Below are 18,973 nucleotides of genomic sequence, written 5' to 3'. Positions count from 1 at the left end.
CCGGTTATTTCTTAACCTTCATGTGTTTATATTACATTTCTGTCCACTTTCTGTTAAATGTTCTACAAAAAAAAGCTACAAAATATTAATTCTTTAAAATATACGCTTTCGTGCGAGTATTATTTAGAAAACATCAGCACCATTAAAAACCTCCTGATTCGGAACTCAAACCCTGGGAGCCTGTGGGGAAAATGAGAACAGTGTGGTGGAGTAAGAGCTGGTAGATTCTTCTTCTCCAACATCACGTCCAGGAGGATTTTATTGTTCTGACACCACGACAATTTACCCTCATAGTTTACAGAACATCAGAAATGTATAGAACGACGTGTCTTATTTTCCTTTCAACAACTTGATTATTAAATAATTTATAGATTTCCATTAGTGGACAAAATTCTGTTTCTCTTTCAGTGAAAATCCAATTATTGATTGTTTATGAATTAATTCATAAATCAAACCTTTGTTTTCCGTTAGTCGAGGTTATAATAATCTAAATACCACCATAGTTTCTCAGAAATCTACAGATCAGCAGTGTGTTTGCATTAGACAGGATAAAGTATTGGGACACCAGACTTTTATATAATTGTATCGAAGGTCTTGGGACACAGTGGAGAAGTTTTTTTTCTTCACGTGAACTAGGAGACTCAAACCTGTTCCAGCGTGACTCAAAGTGCACATAGCCGGCTCCATGTTTTGCTTTCCATCGGTTGGAGTGGAAGATCTCCTGCTATAGAGGTTCCTATTGAAAACTTTTGTCATGAATGTGAACGCTGACTGCACCCCAGGCCTCCTCACCTCACCTACATCAGTATCTGACTTTACTAACACCCTTGCAGCTGAATGAATCTCCACAACGTCTCCACAACATCTAGTAGGAGTGAAGCTTCTTATCACAGCAAGTGTTTATTCACATCAAAGCAAAACAGCTGTGAAAAAATTCCCAAATATATGAATAAAAACTATGGATTTGTTTCTTACCGGCCACCAGGCCATGTCTCTGCCTGCCAGGAAGTAGCCGTTAAGAGTGTTTCTGCTTACTCTGCAAGATGACTAACACACACACACACGCACGCACACGCACGCACACACACACACACGCACGCACGCACACCACAAGTTTTTCAAGATTACTTATCACTACTGAATTCAATCCATATGTGTTGAATCAACAGTTACAGCAACACTTTATTTTAATTTTCATCACTTTTGAAGAACACACACACACACACACACACACACACACACACACACACACACACACACACACACACACACAGATACTCTCTCTTACACACACACACGTACAAATCCGACTTTCTTACCCATATTCCGACGGCCACGTTGAGCAGAAAATACGCTCCGATCACGATGATATCAGAAACGCTGAAGGACTGCGAATAAGCAAAGAACTTGGTGGTGACGTTCGACGCCATGACGCCCTGTCCACACACTCGAAGACACACGCGTGAAATGGAGGGAGAGGGGGCAAAAAACAATGAAGAAGAGAGGGAGGGATACGGATGAATTGATGATTAAACGCATCAGTCTAATGAGGCGACTGTGTGCTTACATAAGAGACACTGAGAGGACGTGGTGGTCTTGTTAGATTTGGGAACTTAGCTTGTGTTACACACACACACACACACACACACACACACACACACACACACACACACACACACACACACACACCAGGTGTTTCCCCTAATACCTAATGTGGCTGACAAAGTCGAAATAACACCTCTAGACACTCTTAACAAGGTCAATGATTGACTTAGAGTCCCTTACCCATTACACACACACACACACACACACACACACACACACACACCATTAGCATTAATCTTCCACAAGACACACACAAACACGCATCATCTATTAATTCTAGGCAACAGGACACTTGCATGGAAATCAGAACATTTTTAAATACAATTTCACCATTAAGTTCTTTAAGGAACGACCGGGTTCAGGGATCTGCTGCGCATCACCTCAACTTCCTCATTAGCTGCTTTTCATTGATGTCCTCAGTTTATTGACATACACTATATGGACAAAAGGTTTGTGGACACCTGACCTGGTCTATCTGAATGTCTCATTCCACATTAAGTTCCCATTCAGTCTTCTGGGAGGTGTATAAAGTGCTTCTAGATTTTGTGGAGATTCATTCAGCCACAAAGGTGTTAGCAAAGTCAGGTATTGACTGTAAGAAGTAAGAAGTAAGAAGGCCTGGAGTGCAGAAAGAGCAGCATATGGCTTGAATATTCAGGTATTCCAACACATTTAAGCCATATAAAATAGCTAGCTATTTGTTTTTTTTATTATAGATTTTATTTACGCAGGACGACTTTCCAGACAAAATTAAATAAAGAGACCAGGATCCATCCAGGGACCAGTCTAGTAACATTTTAGATGTTAAAGTAAGTACTTTTGTCCAACCATATTAAATGCAGCAGGTGTGTTTCGTGTCTACAGTGAGATATACACCGAACATCTGATATGAGTAAGCAGGGTTGCCAGGTTTTAGCACAAAATCCTAATAAACAGACAAGAATATACCAAGGATTTGAAAAACAAGAGCCTTTTTTCTCACATAGAAAACTCACTACGGATTTTTTCAGATGGAGAGACTTTTGGCTGGAATAAGAATTTTAATCCTGATCTCTGGGCCTCTAGTCTCGCATGTTGCAGCTCCTGTGTTTGACCGCTAGGCGCAGTAAAAACTTTTTAGGTAAATGAGGCAAGAAAAGCGAAAATCTTACACAGGCTGCATTTAAAAACCAAAGTTTCTGGTGAGGTAGTGAGTATAAGCTTTCTGGAATTCTCCATGTATGGAGAGAAGAAGTGGAAGAGATGCTGAACAGCTTTCTGGTGAACATTAAATGAAGCGTCTACTTGATCACCTCGATGTGAAGGAGGCGACACGCTGCACATCACCAGCAGGGGTCGCGCTGATGCAAATCCAGAGGGAAGTCAGAAAGAGGGATGCAGGAGTGATGTAGGTTAGAGCTGAGCTCAAATTAGACACGCGCTCCAATTCTGGGTGACACGTTTACATCCTTAAAGAGGTGCATCTTTTTATTTATTATAATTCAATTAAATTAAAGCTTTTGGTGTTCGATTGGCAAATAAACGTGCGTTCAATTGAATCAGTGATTAAACCTTCTACAAAAGTGGAAGCGCGCTCGCTCACACACACACACACACACACACACACACACATCACTCTCGCGGGCACGCGCGTCTTAATATTCATGTCGGGATCATGCAGGGAAACGGGGCTATTTGGTCACCCCCCCCCTGCTGCAGCACCATAAATCCAAGCAATCACACACACGCGTATGCGCGCGTGCACGGGCAAATGCACGCGCGCCCGCGCGGATTACAACCTCTCCAAGCGTCCGTCCGCGCGCACATCCCATCCCACCCCATCCCATCCCATCTGCCCGGATGTTTACGTAACAACGCCGTCGCCTCAGACAGGGGTCAGAAAGCGAACTGGGCACGCGCTACGACATCTTTTTTTTTATTTTGCATTTTTTTTTTTGCTGCAATAATGTCTCTTTAACCCGGAGGCGCGCGAGACATCCGTCACATTCCTTCATACTGGATTACATATAAATATATATATTTTTCTACGTTCTGATCGCGCGACCACATGTAGCACAACCTTTTTTCCTATTTGTATTTTTTTGATTATTGGTAATAAACCCATCCCGTAGCCGCGGCCGCCCCCCACAGTCCTGACACCGAGTCTCCCCGGTGATGGAGTACGCGGGTGGAGCGACCGGAGCGCTGCCGTGGCGGTGGCCGAGCCCTCGCGCGAGGATGCTCTGGATGTAGAGGACGCCGCGCTCCTGTGTGTGAGTGTGTGAGTGTGTGTATGCACGCGCGTGTGCGGGAATAAAATATGGGGAAAGATCAGGAACTATTGCAGGCGGTGAAGACTGAGGACCTGCTCACGGTGCAGAGGCTACTGCAGAGACCCAAACAGGGCAAATCCAGTGAGTGGTTTCACACACACACACACACACACACACACACACACACCCTTACAGGCCATGATGCACGCATGTGCGTTTTTACAGCTGTATTTAAATTTATCACGTGCACGTTGACGGACCATCGAAAGCGTCGAAGAAATGAGCGTCAGATTTGGTCTCAATTTGCTGAATTCAGTGCAGTGCTGAATCTGACACAGTACTAAATTTATTAGTGCTGAATTGATTAGTGCTGAATTCATTACAGTGCTGAATTAATTACAGTGCAGAATTTTAGTGCTGAATTCATTACAGTGCTGAATTAATTACAGTGCAGAATTTTAGTGCTGAATTCATTACAGTGCTGAATTAATTACAGTGCAGAATTTTAGTGCTGAATTCATTACAGTGCTGAATTAATTACAGTGCAGAATTTTAGTGCTGAATTCATTACAGTGCTGAATTAATTACAGTGCAGAATTTTAGTGCTGAATTCATTACAGTGCTGAATTATACAGTGCTGAATTTTAGTGCTGAATTTTAGTGCTGAATTGATTACAGTGCTGAATTCATTACAGTGCTGAATTAATTACAGTGCAGAATTTTAGTGCAGAATTCATTACAGTGCTGAATTAATTACAGTGCAGAATTTTAGTGCTGAATTCATTACAGTGCTGAATTATACAGTGCTGAATTTTAGTGCTGAATTTTAGTGCTGAATTGATTACAGTGCTGAATTCATTACAGTGCAGAATTTTAGTGCTGAACTAACAGTGCTGAATTTTAGTGCTGAATTGATTACAGTGCTGAATTGATTACAGTGCTGAATTTTAGTGCTGAATTCATTACAGTGCTGAATTATACAGTGCTGAATTTTAGTGCTGAATTCATTACAGTGCTGAATTCATTACAGTGCTGAATTCATTACAGTGCAGAATTTTAGTGCTGAACTAACAGTGCTGAATTTTAGTGCTGAATTTTAGTGCTGAATTGATTACAGTGCTGAATTTTAGTGCTGAATTTTAGTGCTGAATTGATTACAGTGCTGAATTGATTACAGTGCTGAATTTTGACGCTGAATTCATTACAGTGCTGAATTAATTACAGTGCAGAATTTTAGTGCTGAATTCATTACAGTGCTGAATTTTGATGCTGAATTCATTACAGTGCTGAATTAATTACAGTGCTGAATTTTAGTGCTGAATTGATTACAGTGCTGAATTCATTACAGTGCTTAATTTTAGTGCTGAATTGATTACAGTGCTGAATTTTAGTGCTGAATTGATAACAGTGCTGAATTCATTACAGTGCTGAATTTTGATGCTGAATTCATTACAGTGCTGAATTTTAGTGCTGAATTCATTACAGTGCTGAAATAATTATTGTTAAATTTATTAAAGTACTAAATTAGCTCTTTACAGTTGTGTACTTTACAGAATCAGATCCAGAATTCCAGTATTGTATTATTGGTTAATGTGATTGTAGTTTTAAGATATTACAGTCTTAAAGTGCGAGGTTGAGTTATTGCTTACAGTGGAGAATTATTAGTTACACTGTTGAACTGTTATAGTTATTGATTAGAGTGGTAAATTATTAGGTACAGTGTTAAATCATTGGTTAAAGTGGTAAACATTTGTACATGACTCAGGACAAGAACGTCTGCTAAATGCCTTAAATGTAAACTCTTGGTTTCAGTGTTGTTACTGTATTGAATTATTTGGTACAGTGTTGACTTGTTAGTATTGATATATTGGGTAAATTTTTTAAAACTCTGATAATACCCGTTAATTTAACACTAATGTTGAGTCGTTTGTTACAGTTCCAAATAATTGGTCGCGTTGTTGAGATATTAGTCACAGTGTTAAATGATTAAGTACAGTGGTAAATTATAAAAATACCCGTTATTGATTACGGTACTTAGATATTAGTTAGTGTTGAGTTACTGGTAAGTGCTGAGTTTTTTGGTACTGTGTTGAATGAATGGTTAATGTTGAGTTGTTACGTTGTAACATTGTTGACTTATTGGTTACAGATTTGAAATCAGCAGTACAGTGTTAAATGAGAAATTAGAGTCCGTGTTGCTCGTTCATAACACTAACCAAAGTTCATGACTTAGTTCCGGTCCAATGTTGAATTCAAATAGTCATTAAATTCTCCCTTGAAGCGCTGCATCAACATTCAGGGAAAACATTAGTGTTAAAGTCGCACGTCCAGTTATGAATTTGCATCCAGTGTTAAATAAGCTCTTTCTAATTGTCCTTACAGTGTTAAAATTCTACAGATTTAAAATGGCTTATTATAGTGCTCAGTTTCTCCTGCAGTATTTATTCGCTCCCACGGTGTTTATTTCAGGCTTTCTGTACTATCTTACTTTTTACTGAACTACATATGGTTCTGATCGGCGCTTGGTGCATCTACTGACCACCAACATACAGTTCAGAGTCAGTTCAACAGCAAGCAGAACATTTAGTGAGGAATAAATGATGAAACTCCAGAATAGACCTCACCACGGCACCCTTATGACATTTAAGTAGTTAAAAAGGATCAAAATCAGTGTTTGAGTCATTAATAAATCAGTGTGCTGAGAGTCACATTCGAGTCTTTACACATAAACTGAGGTGATTAATTAAAGAGTCTTGTGCTAAAAATAAGAATAAAAAACAGTTATAATAAATCAGTACTTTAAATACTTAAGTACTTTTGAAGGCAAAAACATTTGTACTTTTACTCAAGTTTAAAGGGACACTTTTACTTTACTGGAGTCACATTATATGAGTTTATCTTTACTTTAACTCCGGTACAGGGTTTGGCTTCTTCATCCTCCACTGCTGAATTGGTATTTAGTATTTTCATTTTACGGTACTGAACTGGTACTTAGTGTTTCCGTGTTTCGGTACTGAATTAGTACTTAATCTTATATTTTTAAGTCTAAACACCTCCACACCGTCAATTTTTCAAAATTCACCACTTTTGTGACTTGTGTTGGTCCAGATAGAGGGGGGATATGGCGGCAGGAAGGGGATTATGGGTAAGAAAGCACCAGATGTCCATCGTAATGAACTGTATGAGGAAGGGGGGAGAGGGAGAGTGAGAGAGAGAAACTAAGAGCGATAGATATAAAGATTTCTTTAAAAATAAAATTGGTTTTATTTTCTTTAAATAGTCATGTCTATTAATGCACACACTGTTGAAACAGATTACACAAACATGCTCAAAACACGCACACGCATGTCTATAATTGAAATACAATTACCACCTCCAGTGCCGGGTAACATCCCAGGTGGTAGCAGAAATTACTTCCTGCCATGAAAGGAGGAGCTGCTAGAAATGGAAGCAGGGCATTCTGTGTGTGTGTGTGTGTGTGTGTGTGTGTGTGTGTAAGGCAGCCCTGCTTAAAAAGCTCATCTCTGACACGGGAAAAATCAGTGTCACCTTGTGGAGTTATGGAAAGGTCAGTCTTGATTAGTAAACAGAAGGGAACACGTGTTCGAGAGCGACGTCGTAATTCACAGGAAATCGATTTACTAGAAAAAGTCAGTGTTGGGATTAGAAAGAAGTGTGTGTGTGTGTGTGTGTGTGTGTGTGTGTGTCCTCCTGTTTAACATTACTGGAAGGAGTCTCCAGTTTTAGTGTCTTGTAACAGTCGGAGGTAAAGCTGTAACATCGCTGATTGCTGAAGAACATCGTTTGTACTAAAAAATAATCTGAATGTATGTTTAATGTTAATTATTTTAATTAAGTAATAAAACACAATAATCAACAACAGGGGGGTGTGATGTTACATCAGAAGTTCCACATCTGGATGCGGTTTGTTCCATCACAGCTAATTATCTAAAAACAACTTTGAATGTTTTAATGTTTAAATAACGACATTTTTATGTGCTTATTGTCTTAATTTAAACTAAACTGAGCTCCAGCACCAAAAATATTGGGACACCTGAATTTCCTGCCATATGTGGTTCTTTTCACACATTTGGAGACTAGATCATCATGTTCCAGCATGTGCACAAAGCCAGCTCCATGAAAATCTGCTTTCCATAGGTTGGAAGATGTGGAAGATCTCCTGCTATAGAGCTCCAACCCTATTGATTATTGATGAATGTGAACGCCGACTCCGTCCCAGGCCTCCTCACCTCACCTACATCAATACTGTATGAGACTGAATGAATCTCCACAAATTTTGACAAAATCTACTGGAACATCTTCCCAGAAGAGCGAATGGAGACTCCATGTGGAATGGGAAGATCAGAAAGGAAAACACACAGCAAGCTCAGCATGTCAGGTGTCCGCAAACTTTTGGCGTAAATACAGTGTAACGTTTCTAATGAAGTGTGTGTAAGTCGACGCCCGATGTGTGTTGGAATGATTCAGTGGCAATTTGTTAAAAAAAAAAACCAGAAGCTTAAATATGAATTACTTTATAAATATACAGACTCGTGCCCTCGGACATGCAGGGACTCTCACATACACACTTCCAGCCATTTTTATTTCAATAAAGAAAAAGAAAAATGACATTTTAATCTGCACCTGCTTTAAAACTCGTCTATTTTCTGCATCACCTGATTTTTTTCAAATTCTTTTTGTAAAACTGTAAATAAAAGAACGGATTTTACTCAGGACAGAATTTTACTGCTCCTCATGTGAATTTCCCTCATCAGCATGTATCTGTTTGTCTGAGTGCATCCTCTCAGGGCCTTTGCACTGTGTGTGTGTGTGTGTGTGTGTGTGTGTGTGTGTGTGTGTGTGTGTGTGTGTGTGTGTGTGTGTGCGCGCGCGTGTGTGTGTGTGTGTACAGAGAGATGGACAATCCAGAGCAAGCAAAAAAAAGAGTGCATGTCAGAACACATCAATTCATCAAGCCATGAAACATCAATGCATGAGAGAGAGAGAGAGAGAGAGAGAGAGAGAGAGAGAGAGAGAGAGAGAGTCAGAAAGGGGGAGAGAAAGATAAAGAAAGAGAGAAAAGGGGGGGGGGGGGCGTTAGCTGATTTACCGGGGGAAATCTATCCAGTAAAAATTTTTTCAAGTTAACAAATTCATTAAAAAATTTCAATAAAAAAAAAAACTGTTCTTAAAAAAATATTTAGAAAAAGGAAATTTTGCTGATATTGTATAATTTGTATTCATGCATGTTTATATAATTAACATTATGGAATGATTTAGATCATGTTTAAATAACAGCACAATTCTTTTTAGCAAATTACAAAGAAAAAAACACCTGAGCATAAGATTGCTGTGTGCTTCATCCTGAACATCCCATTCCACATTTAGTCTCCATTTACTGTTATAACGAGCTCCACTCTTCTGGGAAGATGTTCCACTAGATGTTGTGGAGATTCATTCAGCTATAAGGGTGTTCGTAAAGTCAGGTGGTGATGTAGGTGAGGAAGTGAGGAGGTCTGGGGTGCAGTCAGTGTTCATATTCATTGTAGAGGGTTGGAGCTCTATAGCTGGAGACCTTCCACATCTTTTAACTCATGTAAAGCAGATCCTAGTGGAGAATGCATCTCAGGGTTGAGCTTCATTTCTCTGACTACATTTGTTTATAATTTATTATTATGTTTTTTTGATTATTATCACCTGTGTTTATGCAGGGTGCCAATACTTTGTAGTGGACTGGTGTGGTGATGTGTGTGAGGTGTGTGTGTGTGTGTGTGTGTGTGTGATGTAACTGGGCGAGTGATCTGAGTAAGGAGAGAAATTGGCTTGGCTCTCTGTTGTCACACACACTCGGCATGAAATCAACACGTGCGTCACGTATGAGGTCAGAGACACACACACACACACACACACACTCTTTTGCTGTCTCCTTAGGCAGTTGTAAATAGGCCCTCATTTAATGTGTGTATTTGAATATAGAAAGTCTAAAATAATTCAAATGCAAAAGTGCAAAAAAATTAATAAATAAATAAACAAACATAATTAATATTAAAAATAAAATAATTAAAAATGTTAAATTTTATATATTGTATAGAATTATTACTACTACTACTAATAATAATAATAATATCTAATATTAAATGTTCATCTGTTTTTATTTAATGTAGAACATAAAAGCAAGAAAGAAACATGCAAAAAAAAAGAAAAAGGATGAAAAGTAGACAGATGGGAAAAAAAGAATAAAAAAAGAAGAAGACGACAAATTAGAGAAGAAATAAGAGAGACAAAACATCAAAAAGAAAGAAAGAAAGAAATTAAAGCATGGAAGGGAAGAAAGAAAGAAGGATGGGGTTAAGAAAGAAAAAATTAAGTATTAAATAAAAAAGCAAAGCAGAAAAAGAACAATTTGAATAAAAGGAAAAGTAAAATGAAAGAATTGTAGAAGGAAAGGTGGAAATGGATGTGATGATTATGAGAGAAAAAAGCGAGAGGTCCTGCCCAGTCTTCCTCCACATCACACAGCTCATCATTTCATCTGAGGGGTGTGTGTGTGTGTGTGTGTGTGTGTGTGTTACAGCACTTGTCCCAGATTGTCCCACAGACGAGAGATTAAACACGTCTTTAGATAAAAGCAGATGTGGGACACAGTAGAAACCGAACGCTGGATTCTGATCAGGAGCACAGATTTATAACACGCCCCCTTTTTAATTCCTTATCGTTTCTATAGCAACGGCTTCTTTACAGGGACGTGCGGGTGAATAGTCCTTTAAAGGAGATTTTATGGAAGGAGTCTCCAGTGTCTGCACTTTAGAGCGAGAGGGGGCGTGTCCACTGTATCCTGTCCCTGTTGCTATAGAAACAGCTATGGACCACAGTCAGATCTGCTCTAATGGAAAATAAGTTTAGAGCCAAACCTCAGATCAGGATTCTGACCTGCATCCCATCTTTCTGATCCTCCTCCTCCTCCTCCTCCTCCTCCTCCTCCTAATCAACATCCTTATTTTCATCATAAATCAACATCTGCATCCTCCTCCTCCTCATCATCCTAATCAAGATTCTCCTCATCATTATCATAATCAACATCCTCCTCCTCATCAACATCCTCCTCATTTTCATCATTAATCATCATCATCATCATCATCCTCCTCCTCCTCATCATCCTCATCATCATCTTATGATAATCACCACCATCGTACTCAACATCATCCTTATCACCACAACAATCATTGTCATGATAAAGGTCAAGGTTTCCATGGAAACCGTCTCCTAGAAACATGTAGTGATATAAATGTGAATAATTTATCATGTCTGACTGTTTCACAGACGCTTCCTGCCGAGGGTGCATGTGTTCACGTGTGTGTGTGTGTGTGTGTATTTCTCTCACCTCAGTACATGTGTAAGTGTGTAACTGAAGATATTTATATATTTTGATGTAATACTTTTAAACATATGTAAAGCTTGTAATTATCTACTGAATGCACACAAACAATACGACATCCTTCTTTAACCAAATATTTCATTAATTACATATTCCTCCAATCTTCTTTCCTCCACACACACACACCCTCTCACTCACAATTTCAGTCTCGCACTCCCTCGGAGAAAGCCGCCATCTGGACCACTCTCATTTTGCGAGCAAACACTCACACTCACTCACACACACACACACACACACACACACACACACACACACACACACAGAGCAAATTTGGCATGCTGTGTTCACATCTGGAGACTGGAGTGATTGGGAACGGAATCTGATTCTTAAATATGAAATGCCGTTCTGTTCTGGACCATCGGGCGTTTTTACTCAAACGGAACTGTTAAGAGTGTGTGTGTGTGTGTGTGTGTGTGTGTGTGTGTGTGTGTGTGTGTATATACACATGATGCCAGGTTCCTGCATGTGACATTAATAGAAAGCTCCACCTGATGCCTGAGGATCCCCTCGAGTAGCTAGGAGTAGTAGCTAAAGACGCACATCATCTGGATGTTATAAAACTGAACATCCTGTTTTTATTTCCTAAAAATTGTTTCCTGATTATTGATAAATTACTACATTAATACTAAAAGATGAAAAGCACTGGATCAGCATTTTATACTCGCACTCCTCTAAATCATTTATTCATCTTAGCGCCCTCTAGTGATGATGTAGAACATCTTCCCAGAAGAGTGAAGGTTATAATTGTAAATGGGCAGAAAATGTGGAATGGGATGTTCAGGTTTCCACTTCTGAAAAGTCCAACACTGCAGAATTCCATGTGCTGCATCAAAGTGCTCTTCAAATAACAATAAATATCTGCCATTGTTAATATTGTGCGCTGAGAGTTAATTGTAGTTATGAGATACTAAATCGAGGTCATGAAATTATATTGTGTGCAGTTTTGCGATTTTTCTGAATAAAGTTTCTACAGGTCGAAGGACAAACTGACCTGCAGTAGCAACAGCTCACATGAGATTCAGCAGCTCAGATTAGTTTACCGTTTACTGAAATCTCGTCTTTGACTTTTTCTTCCTTGTTTCCCCGATTCAGAGCTCCTGGGTTCGGCCAAGCGGATCAATGTGAATTTTCAGGACACAGACGGGTAAGTTCATTTTGAACGAGTCGTCGCAAAGTGATTCGTTTATTTTCGAATGAGCACATCAAAAACAAAACAAAAAAAGAGAAGTTCACCTCTCGACTCTTCTCGTCCAAGTTGTTTGTTCTTTTTTCACGTGACTCCTATGTGTGTTATGCAGTTAAATACACAAAAATTATTGAAACTACAGTTAAAGTTGATGTAGATGTGTTGAGGATCTGATTATTATTAGTGTAACATTCTTATTTCTAATCAAAGAAATGAAATGAACTAAATGACAAAAACTAAAAAGTCACTAAAATGATCCGATCTTCACATCACTACTAATCCAATTATCATCAGTCCTAGTGCTCTGTGCGTAGTGGGCGGGGTCTACTAGAAGAAACCACACCCACCCGGATAGAACCATTTGATTATAGTGTATAGATCAATCAGGTGGAATTTCTCTTCATTTATTGGACGAATGGAGGCAAAGTAAAGCAATAACATGAATAAGTGCCTCCTGCAGCAGAAGAGACAATTTTTCTAATGATTATTATTATTGCTATTAACTCAACATTTGACAATAGAGATTATTTTTACATAGTTTGTTCTTTTTCTCCAAAAAAAAAAATTATAAAATAAAAATTGCTTCCTGGTTGCAGTGTTTCAATTTTCTAGTGTCTGAAGATCTGATGCCTAACGTACAAACCTCATCGAAATCATTCGTGATCTGAGCAGACCTGCATGTCCGAGCTTGTAGCTGAACATAAAAAAAAGCAGCTTTGGTCTTTTCAAAGCGCGAGATAATTAAGTGCAACACTTTACGTGTTCAACGCTGATGTGAAAATTACGCAGTAAACGCGAGTGTGCGCTCGTCTGGTTCGAACAGCAAATAGACATTTTTATAAATAATAATAATAATAATAATAAAAAAAAAATAACATGTTGCATTAAAAAAAAACCCTGCTGAAGAAAGCGCTTCATTGAGATTTACCAATTTTGGAAAATCATCTACTCTGGAGCAGTGACTTCATTTTGCTACATAATAAGTGGTTAATGGGGTAATGAATGAAAGTAGGATGTACAGTGTGTGTGTGTGTGTGTGTGTGTGTGTGTTTCTTGCTAATGGAAGTAGGTCAGAGTCTGGTGCTCAGTTTGTTTGAGGAAAAGAACAAAAAAACGCTGTACAAAAAAATTGTAAAATTTCATTTGTTGGGGAAGAAAATAATTGTGTCACATTGCAGATTCTCGGCTCTTCATCATGCTGCTTTAAACGGTAATGTAGAGCTGATCACACTGCTGCTCGAGTCCCAAGCCGTCGTTGATATCAAAGATCAGAAAGGTGAAAGCAATGGACACACACACACAGACACAGACACACACAGACACACACACACACACACACACAGTTTACGACCTCTCATCCTCCTCATCAGGGATGCGGCCGCTGCACTACGCTGCCTGGCAAGGAAAATGCGAGCCAATGAAAATGCTGCTAAAGGCGGGATCTTCGGTCAACAGCCAATCAGATGAGGGACAGATTCCGCTGCACCTCTCATCCCAACACGGCCATTACGATGGAGTAAGTACTCAGCGTATGTGTGTAAAAATGTGTCGTCCCGCCCCCCCTCAATAAAGAGAAGGACATTATTTTTATATAATTATATAATTTTGCACTACACGCAGTAGTAAGTGCTTAGTGTGCATTACCAATCCAGAGGTCAGTCCAGACCATTAATCAAAAGGTCAAGGAACAGTGTTGCTGCTTAATGGAACAGCTTGTGGTGGTTTCTTGCTATAACTAAGGCATAAAAGCTGCGGCTCTCTACAGAAGACTTCAAGAAGAAGACATCTGAATGTGTAAAAGGTTCAAAGGTGGCAGTAAGTGAGGATCCAGCCAGTGCTCCTGGTTGCTTTAGGATGGTTCAGGTGTCATGACAAATCTTTAGTTAAACACGGGGATGAGTGTTGAAATGTAGTAGGGGAGTACGTTTAAAAAAAAAAAAAAAAAATGCAGTTTCCAAATTTTTGTTAATTTCTCGTTTTGACTTAAACACCCCTTATAATAACAGGGCTGAGACATGATGGAGATGACAAACTTATCTGCAAGCGAAAAATGTATAATTCATCCGTTAAAAAAAATCTAAAGTGTGACCACAATGTTCATATAAAACTTTCTTTTCGGCTTCTCCCGTTAGGGGTCGCCACAGCGGATCCTCCGCACGTTTGATTTGGCACATGTTTTACGCTGGATGCCCTTCCTAACGCAACCCTCCCCAATTTATCCGGGCTTGGGACCGGCACTAAGAGTGATGGACCACAATGTTCATATATAAAGAACATATGTAACATATGAAATACACAATGCAAAAATTATCCAGTAAACCAACAGAAATTTATCCTGGAGGCAAAAGGAGCATGCAAACAGCTGAACTTATTGCACATTAAACGTGTGGAAATAAGAGACACGTGGCGATAATGGTAGTAAATTAATAGAAAAACCTGGAAGCACAGAGAACAATGGTGGCCTCTAGTGTCCAAAATATGTTATAACAAGCCCTGTATCAGACGCGATTAAGAGGCTGCAGATTAACAAGTGTGGAACTCATTGTTTAAATAAACCCAGAATGCTCCTAATGCAACATTATACTCGACTCCAAATGAATTTAGTTCATTGTTATTTCTATCTAGTTGATATTTTGTATTAATTTATAGAGTAAGATGTGTAATAAAGCATAATATCCTTTTACAGTCCATATTTTCTATCCCACAAGTGCTTGTGATTAATATTTGGGGTCCAGACACTAAAACCTGCATCTTCTGTTAAAGAAAATTCCTATGAACTGCATGATGATTACAATAAATTCTCCAATACCCACATAATACATAAACCTGCTTCTGAATAGAAGGAACTGGGGACAGCTAAGGATTGTGGTGATGTTCTTGCAGAGCGAGATGCTGTTGCAGCACCAGTCCAACCCCTGCATCAGAGATCAGGCTGGAAAAACCCCTCTGGACCTGGCCTGCGAATTCGGACGCGTCTCGGTCAGTGTCTCTCAAATAACTCTGACTATAAAGGTCATCTAAGCTGAACTAAAAGAATTCCCTGTGTGTGGGGGTGTGTTATAGGTGGTGCAGCTGCTTCTGAACAGCAATATGTGTGCCGCGATGTTGGAGCCGAAGCCTTCAGATCCCAACGGCATCAGCCCTCTTCATATGGCCGCCAAAAACGGACACATCGACATCATCAAGTGAGACACGAAAGCTAAACATCTCAACCTGATATAACTGCAGTGACAGCAAATGTACCTGACTATCGAGGTCGAATGATAGTGGATTTTCCCGATAGCTGGTTTGGATCGTACTTGCAGATAAACGATTAAACAGCCGATAGATTTTCAAATGGATACTGGATTAAAAATAACACCATGTAAAATAGTACTGATATTTATTACAAAACTAAAAATGCAGTACTGAATCAAGAAAATGTGCAAAATAAAAAATATTCATTAATAAATATAATTATATAATAAATGGTAATAGTAATTATAGTGCTCTCCGTGCAGCACGCAGTCTTGCATATTAAAACAAACAGCACGTGACCTCAGTGATTCGCCTCTAGAGGCCGGTGTGTTAGAAAAGTGCCCATATTTATTCATGATTATAAATAGTTAAAAATAAGCATACATTTTATAGAATTATTATTTTTATTTATTTATTTATTTAATTTTTAGCATTTTGCAGCAGTCAGTACATTTTTCCCGCCCCACACTTCATCGTCTCTCTCCCGTCTCCCCATATAAGGACCAGAACACTACATTTTTCTTGGAGGCACATGTAACTACAAATAGGAGATGTGTTTTTTAAATAGATGCCAAAGTACAAGAGTAAAAAGCACAACAGGACATTCTGAAAGAAATATTAAACTTCAGTCGTGTTGTGGATCAGTTTTCTACAACATCCAACAACTTAAGAGATTTGGTTTCCCCCTGCCATCAACTGCTCCTTTTCCACTACTGTAGACAGTATACCTGATTCTGTAATCCGTCTGTAACTGAACACTCTCATATCCACAACAGCTAGAATACCAGTGCCTGTATGATGGCTAGCAAGTGAATAAGCGAATGAAATCTCAAAGCAGAGACCAAATTAAAACCGATTCGAAGGCCAGAATAAAAGATGCCGTGGTTACAAATAAAGGCGTTCTATAAATAGAGCGTTGGCTAATTAGTGGTTTGTACAAGCTAGTGCTCTAAATAAATGAAAAAACCCTCTCAGCTGAGTGATGCAGAAAGGGTTGAGGAAAGAGGAACAAGTACAGTGAGGGCATGAATCTAAATAATACAGAAGAAGAACTCGTCAACTCACACTATTTGGATAAAAGAATTGTGACACCTTACTTTCCACACGTGTGGTTTATCCACAAATTCTTACCACAAACTTAATTGTGTAGGACGCCTCTGGATGCAGTAACATAAAATTTTCCCTTCACCTGAACTAGGAGACCAAAGAGCACCATGATCAGGTGTCCACAAACTGGTCCATATAGTGAATGTGTGACTCGAGGTGATCTGTGACCTCATCTGCTTTAATCCCGTATGATTTGATGAAATGGAATGAAACAAACATGAAATGTTATCCCTCTGGTCAAATGTTCCATTAAATGCAGGGTTGCCAGGTCACAGCAAAACTCATAATAAAAATACTTTTACAAAACCTCAAATTATGAGAGTTAAAACTAGTCTTTGAGTCTTAGCCAAACAATAACCTTAATTTAAAAAATAACATAATTTAAGGGGTAAATAAGTCACACCTGGCAACCCCTGGAAGTCACTCAAATGTCCTTTTGAATTCTGCATTTTCCTCCAAACACACACACTATGTTTCATCTGAAAATTGCGAGCAGGTGTTTTTGCACCATGCCTGTAGCAGTAAACTAGCATAGTACAATCAGCATGTCGTTTCATTTGAAATGTTTCCTCCTGCCAGCTGACCCAATATAACCTGCATTTTAAACTCTAAGCCAATTTTACTCAAATATCACGGATTGAGGTATGATACCGTGCACCGTATCGTTAAACCTGGATTCAGATTCTATCTTAAATTATTCTTTGCTCTCATTCCGATAGCTGCAGGCGCAAATGCATTTGGAGGCTCAGTGGGTTTGCAGGAGATATGAGAATAAATCCTGAGCTGTGTTTGTTTTTTTGTGGTGGCGTGTGTGTGTGCGTTTGTGCTTGTGTGTACGCACACTTGTTCCAGGTTACTAATCCAGGCTGGCATAGACATAAACCGACAGACGAAATCTGGCACGGCCCTGCACGAGGCTGCACTCTGCGGGAAAACCGACGCTGTTCGTCTTCTTTTAGACGTGAGTTTTCACATGTTTGTGTTCTATATATTAAAACAATTGCGCTTAAGTGCCACATTTGAAAAAGTCTACGTTTACAAGATTAAATTTGTAGCAATGTGGAAATATTTTAACCCCAGCTGAAGCACGCCAGTGTTTAACTCTTTTAAATCATCATCCTTATAGTCTCTGAGAAACAACAAATCTCCTTCAAATAGCACACAGATGTAACAATCGATATCCTTCAGCCTGCACAGACGAAGAGATTTTTATATTCTGAATAAAATAAGTTTCCCACATAACCGCTGCAGCGTCCGTTTACTAATAATACCACCAACAACTTCCTTATTGTTTAATATGAACCCAAAGTGGAATTTAATTAAATCCTCCAAATCCATTTTATGGCAAACAGCAAAACATTTCTAGCAACTTTGTGGTTCCTCTCAAAATATTTTAACTTTATTCTTGTATTTAAGTGAGGTTTCTCAAGGTGCTATTTTTAGTCACAGTTTGTTTTTGCTAAAGATCTTGTTTCTCCTCAGAGTGGTATTAGTGCCAGTGTGAGGAACACGTACTGCCAGACGGCACTGGACATCGTAAACCAGTTCACCACCACACAGGCCAGCCGAGAGATTAAACAGATGCTGAGAGGTAAGGGTGGAGAGAGAGAGAGATTAAATAGATTTGACTCAGTAAAACAATATATAGTAAATTGCAGGAAGACATTAATAATGACATGGCCCTCAAACTAAGTTTTCATCAAGAGCCCATCACTTGTGGTAGTAGGCTACTGGTAGTATTAGTAACCCTCTTACAGCTGAGATTCAACCTCAGCACATCTTTATACAACTGTAAAGCTTTTCTCCTGAGCACTGGGCAGCACCTGACCCGAAGGACCTCGACATATTAGGACATGCAGTTCCTATGGTTCCATGTGGTTCCTCCACTCGGAGCAAAAATCACTCTAAAGAGCAACATCAGTAGTGTGTCCTAGAGGGTTTCATTTCCTTTTGTATCTTTGTACCTTTATATATTAACATTTAATATTCAATAATACAAGTTTTGTATGTTATAATCATTTCCTTACATTCTCTTGAGGTTAGAAGAAGTTCAGACACTGGAGACTCCTTCCATTTATGTTAAACATGCCCTACTATTTCTTTCATTTATATATTCTATACAACTACTGCTACTATAACAGTAATGTATAT

The 18,973-nt window shown here is 39.0% G+C and overlaps 2 protein-coding genes across 6 annotated transcripts in view; one reads left to right on the top strand and one right to left on the bottom strand.

The window, feature by feature from the left end:
- slc5a10 (solute carrier family 5 member 10) overlaps positions 1-18,973 on the bottom strand; it is a 55,437-nt gene that overhangs the window by 32,996 nt on the left and 3,468 nt on the right. For 2 of the 4 annotated variants that reach the window (XM_083521842.1, XM_083521843.1), the window contains exons 3-4: positions 1,320-1,436; positions 976-1,047 (exon numbers count right to left, since the gene is read on the bottom strand). In XM_083521842.1, the coding sequence (XP_083377968.1) occupies positions 976-1,047; positions 1,320-1,430 (183 nt within the window). In that variant the 5' untranslated portion in view covers positions 1,431-1,436. Of the gene's footprint in view, positions 1-647; positions 785-975; positions 1,048-1,319; positions 1,448-18,973 lie in introns of those variants that run through there. The other 2 variants (XM_083521841.1, XM_083521844.1) reach the window with 2 other exon arrangements.
- LOC310715411 (caskin-1) overlaps positions 1,454-18,973 on the top strand; it is a 29,078-nt gene continuing 11,558 nt past the window's right edge. Inside the window, exons 1-8 of one of the 2 annotated variants that reach the window (XM_083521829.1) lie at positions 1,454-3,998; positions 12,385-12,436; positions 13,657-13,754; positions 13,849-13,994; positions 15,362-15,457; positions 15,542-15,663; positions 17,675-17,783; positions 18,305-18,413. In XM_083521829.1, coding sequence (XP_083377955.1) covers positions 3,905-3,998; positions 12,385-12,436; positions 13,657-13,754; positions 13,849-13,994; positions 15,362-15,457; positions 15,542-15,663; positions 17,675-17,783; positions 18,305-18,413 — 826 coding nt within the window. In that variant the 5' untranslated portion in view covers positions 1,454-3,904. The remainder of the gene's footprint in view (positions 3,999-12,384; positions 12,437-13,656; positions 13,755-13,848; positions 13,995-15,361; positions 15,458-15,541; positions 15,664-17,674; positions 17,784-18,304; positions 18,414-18,973) is intronic. The other variant, XM_083521830.1, reaches the window with a different exon arrangement.

Source organism: Silurus aristotelis (genome assembly GCF_946808225.1).
Source record: "Silurus aristotelis genome assembly, chromosome: 20".
NCBI lineage: Eukaryota > Metazoa > Chordata > Actinopteri > Siluriformes > Siluridae > Silurus > Silurus aristotelis.
Note: the sequence above shows the minus strand (reverse complement) of the source record. Positions and strands in the feature narration are given on the sequence as shown.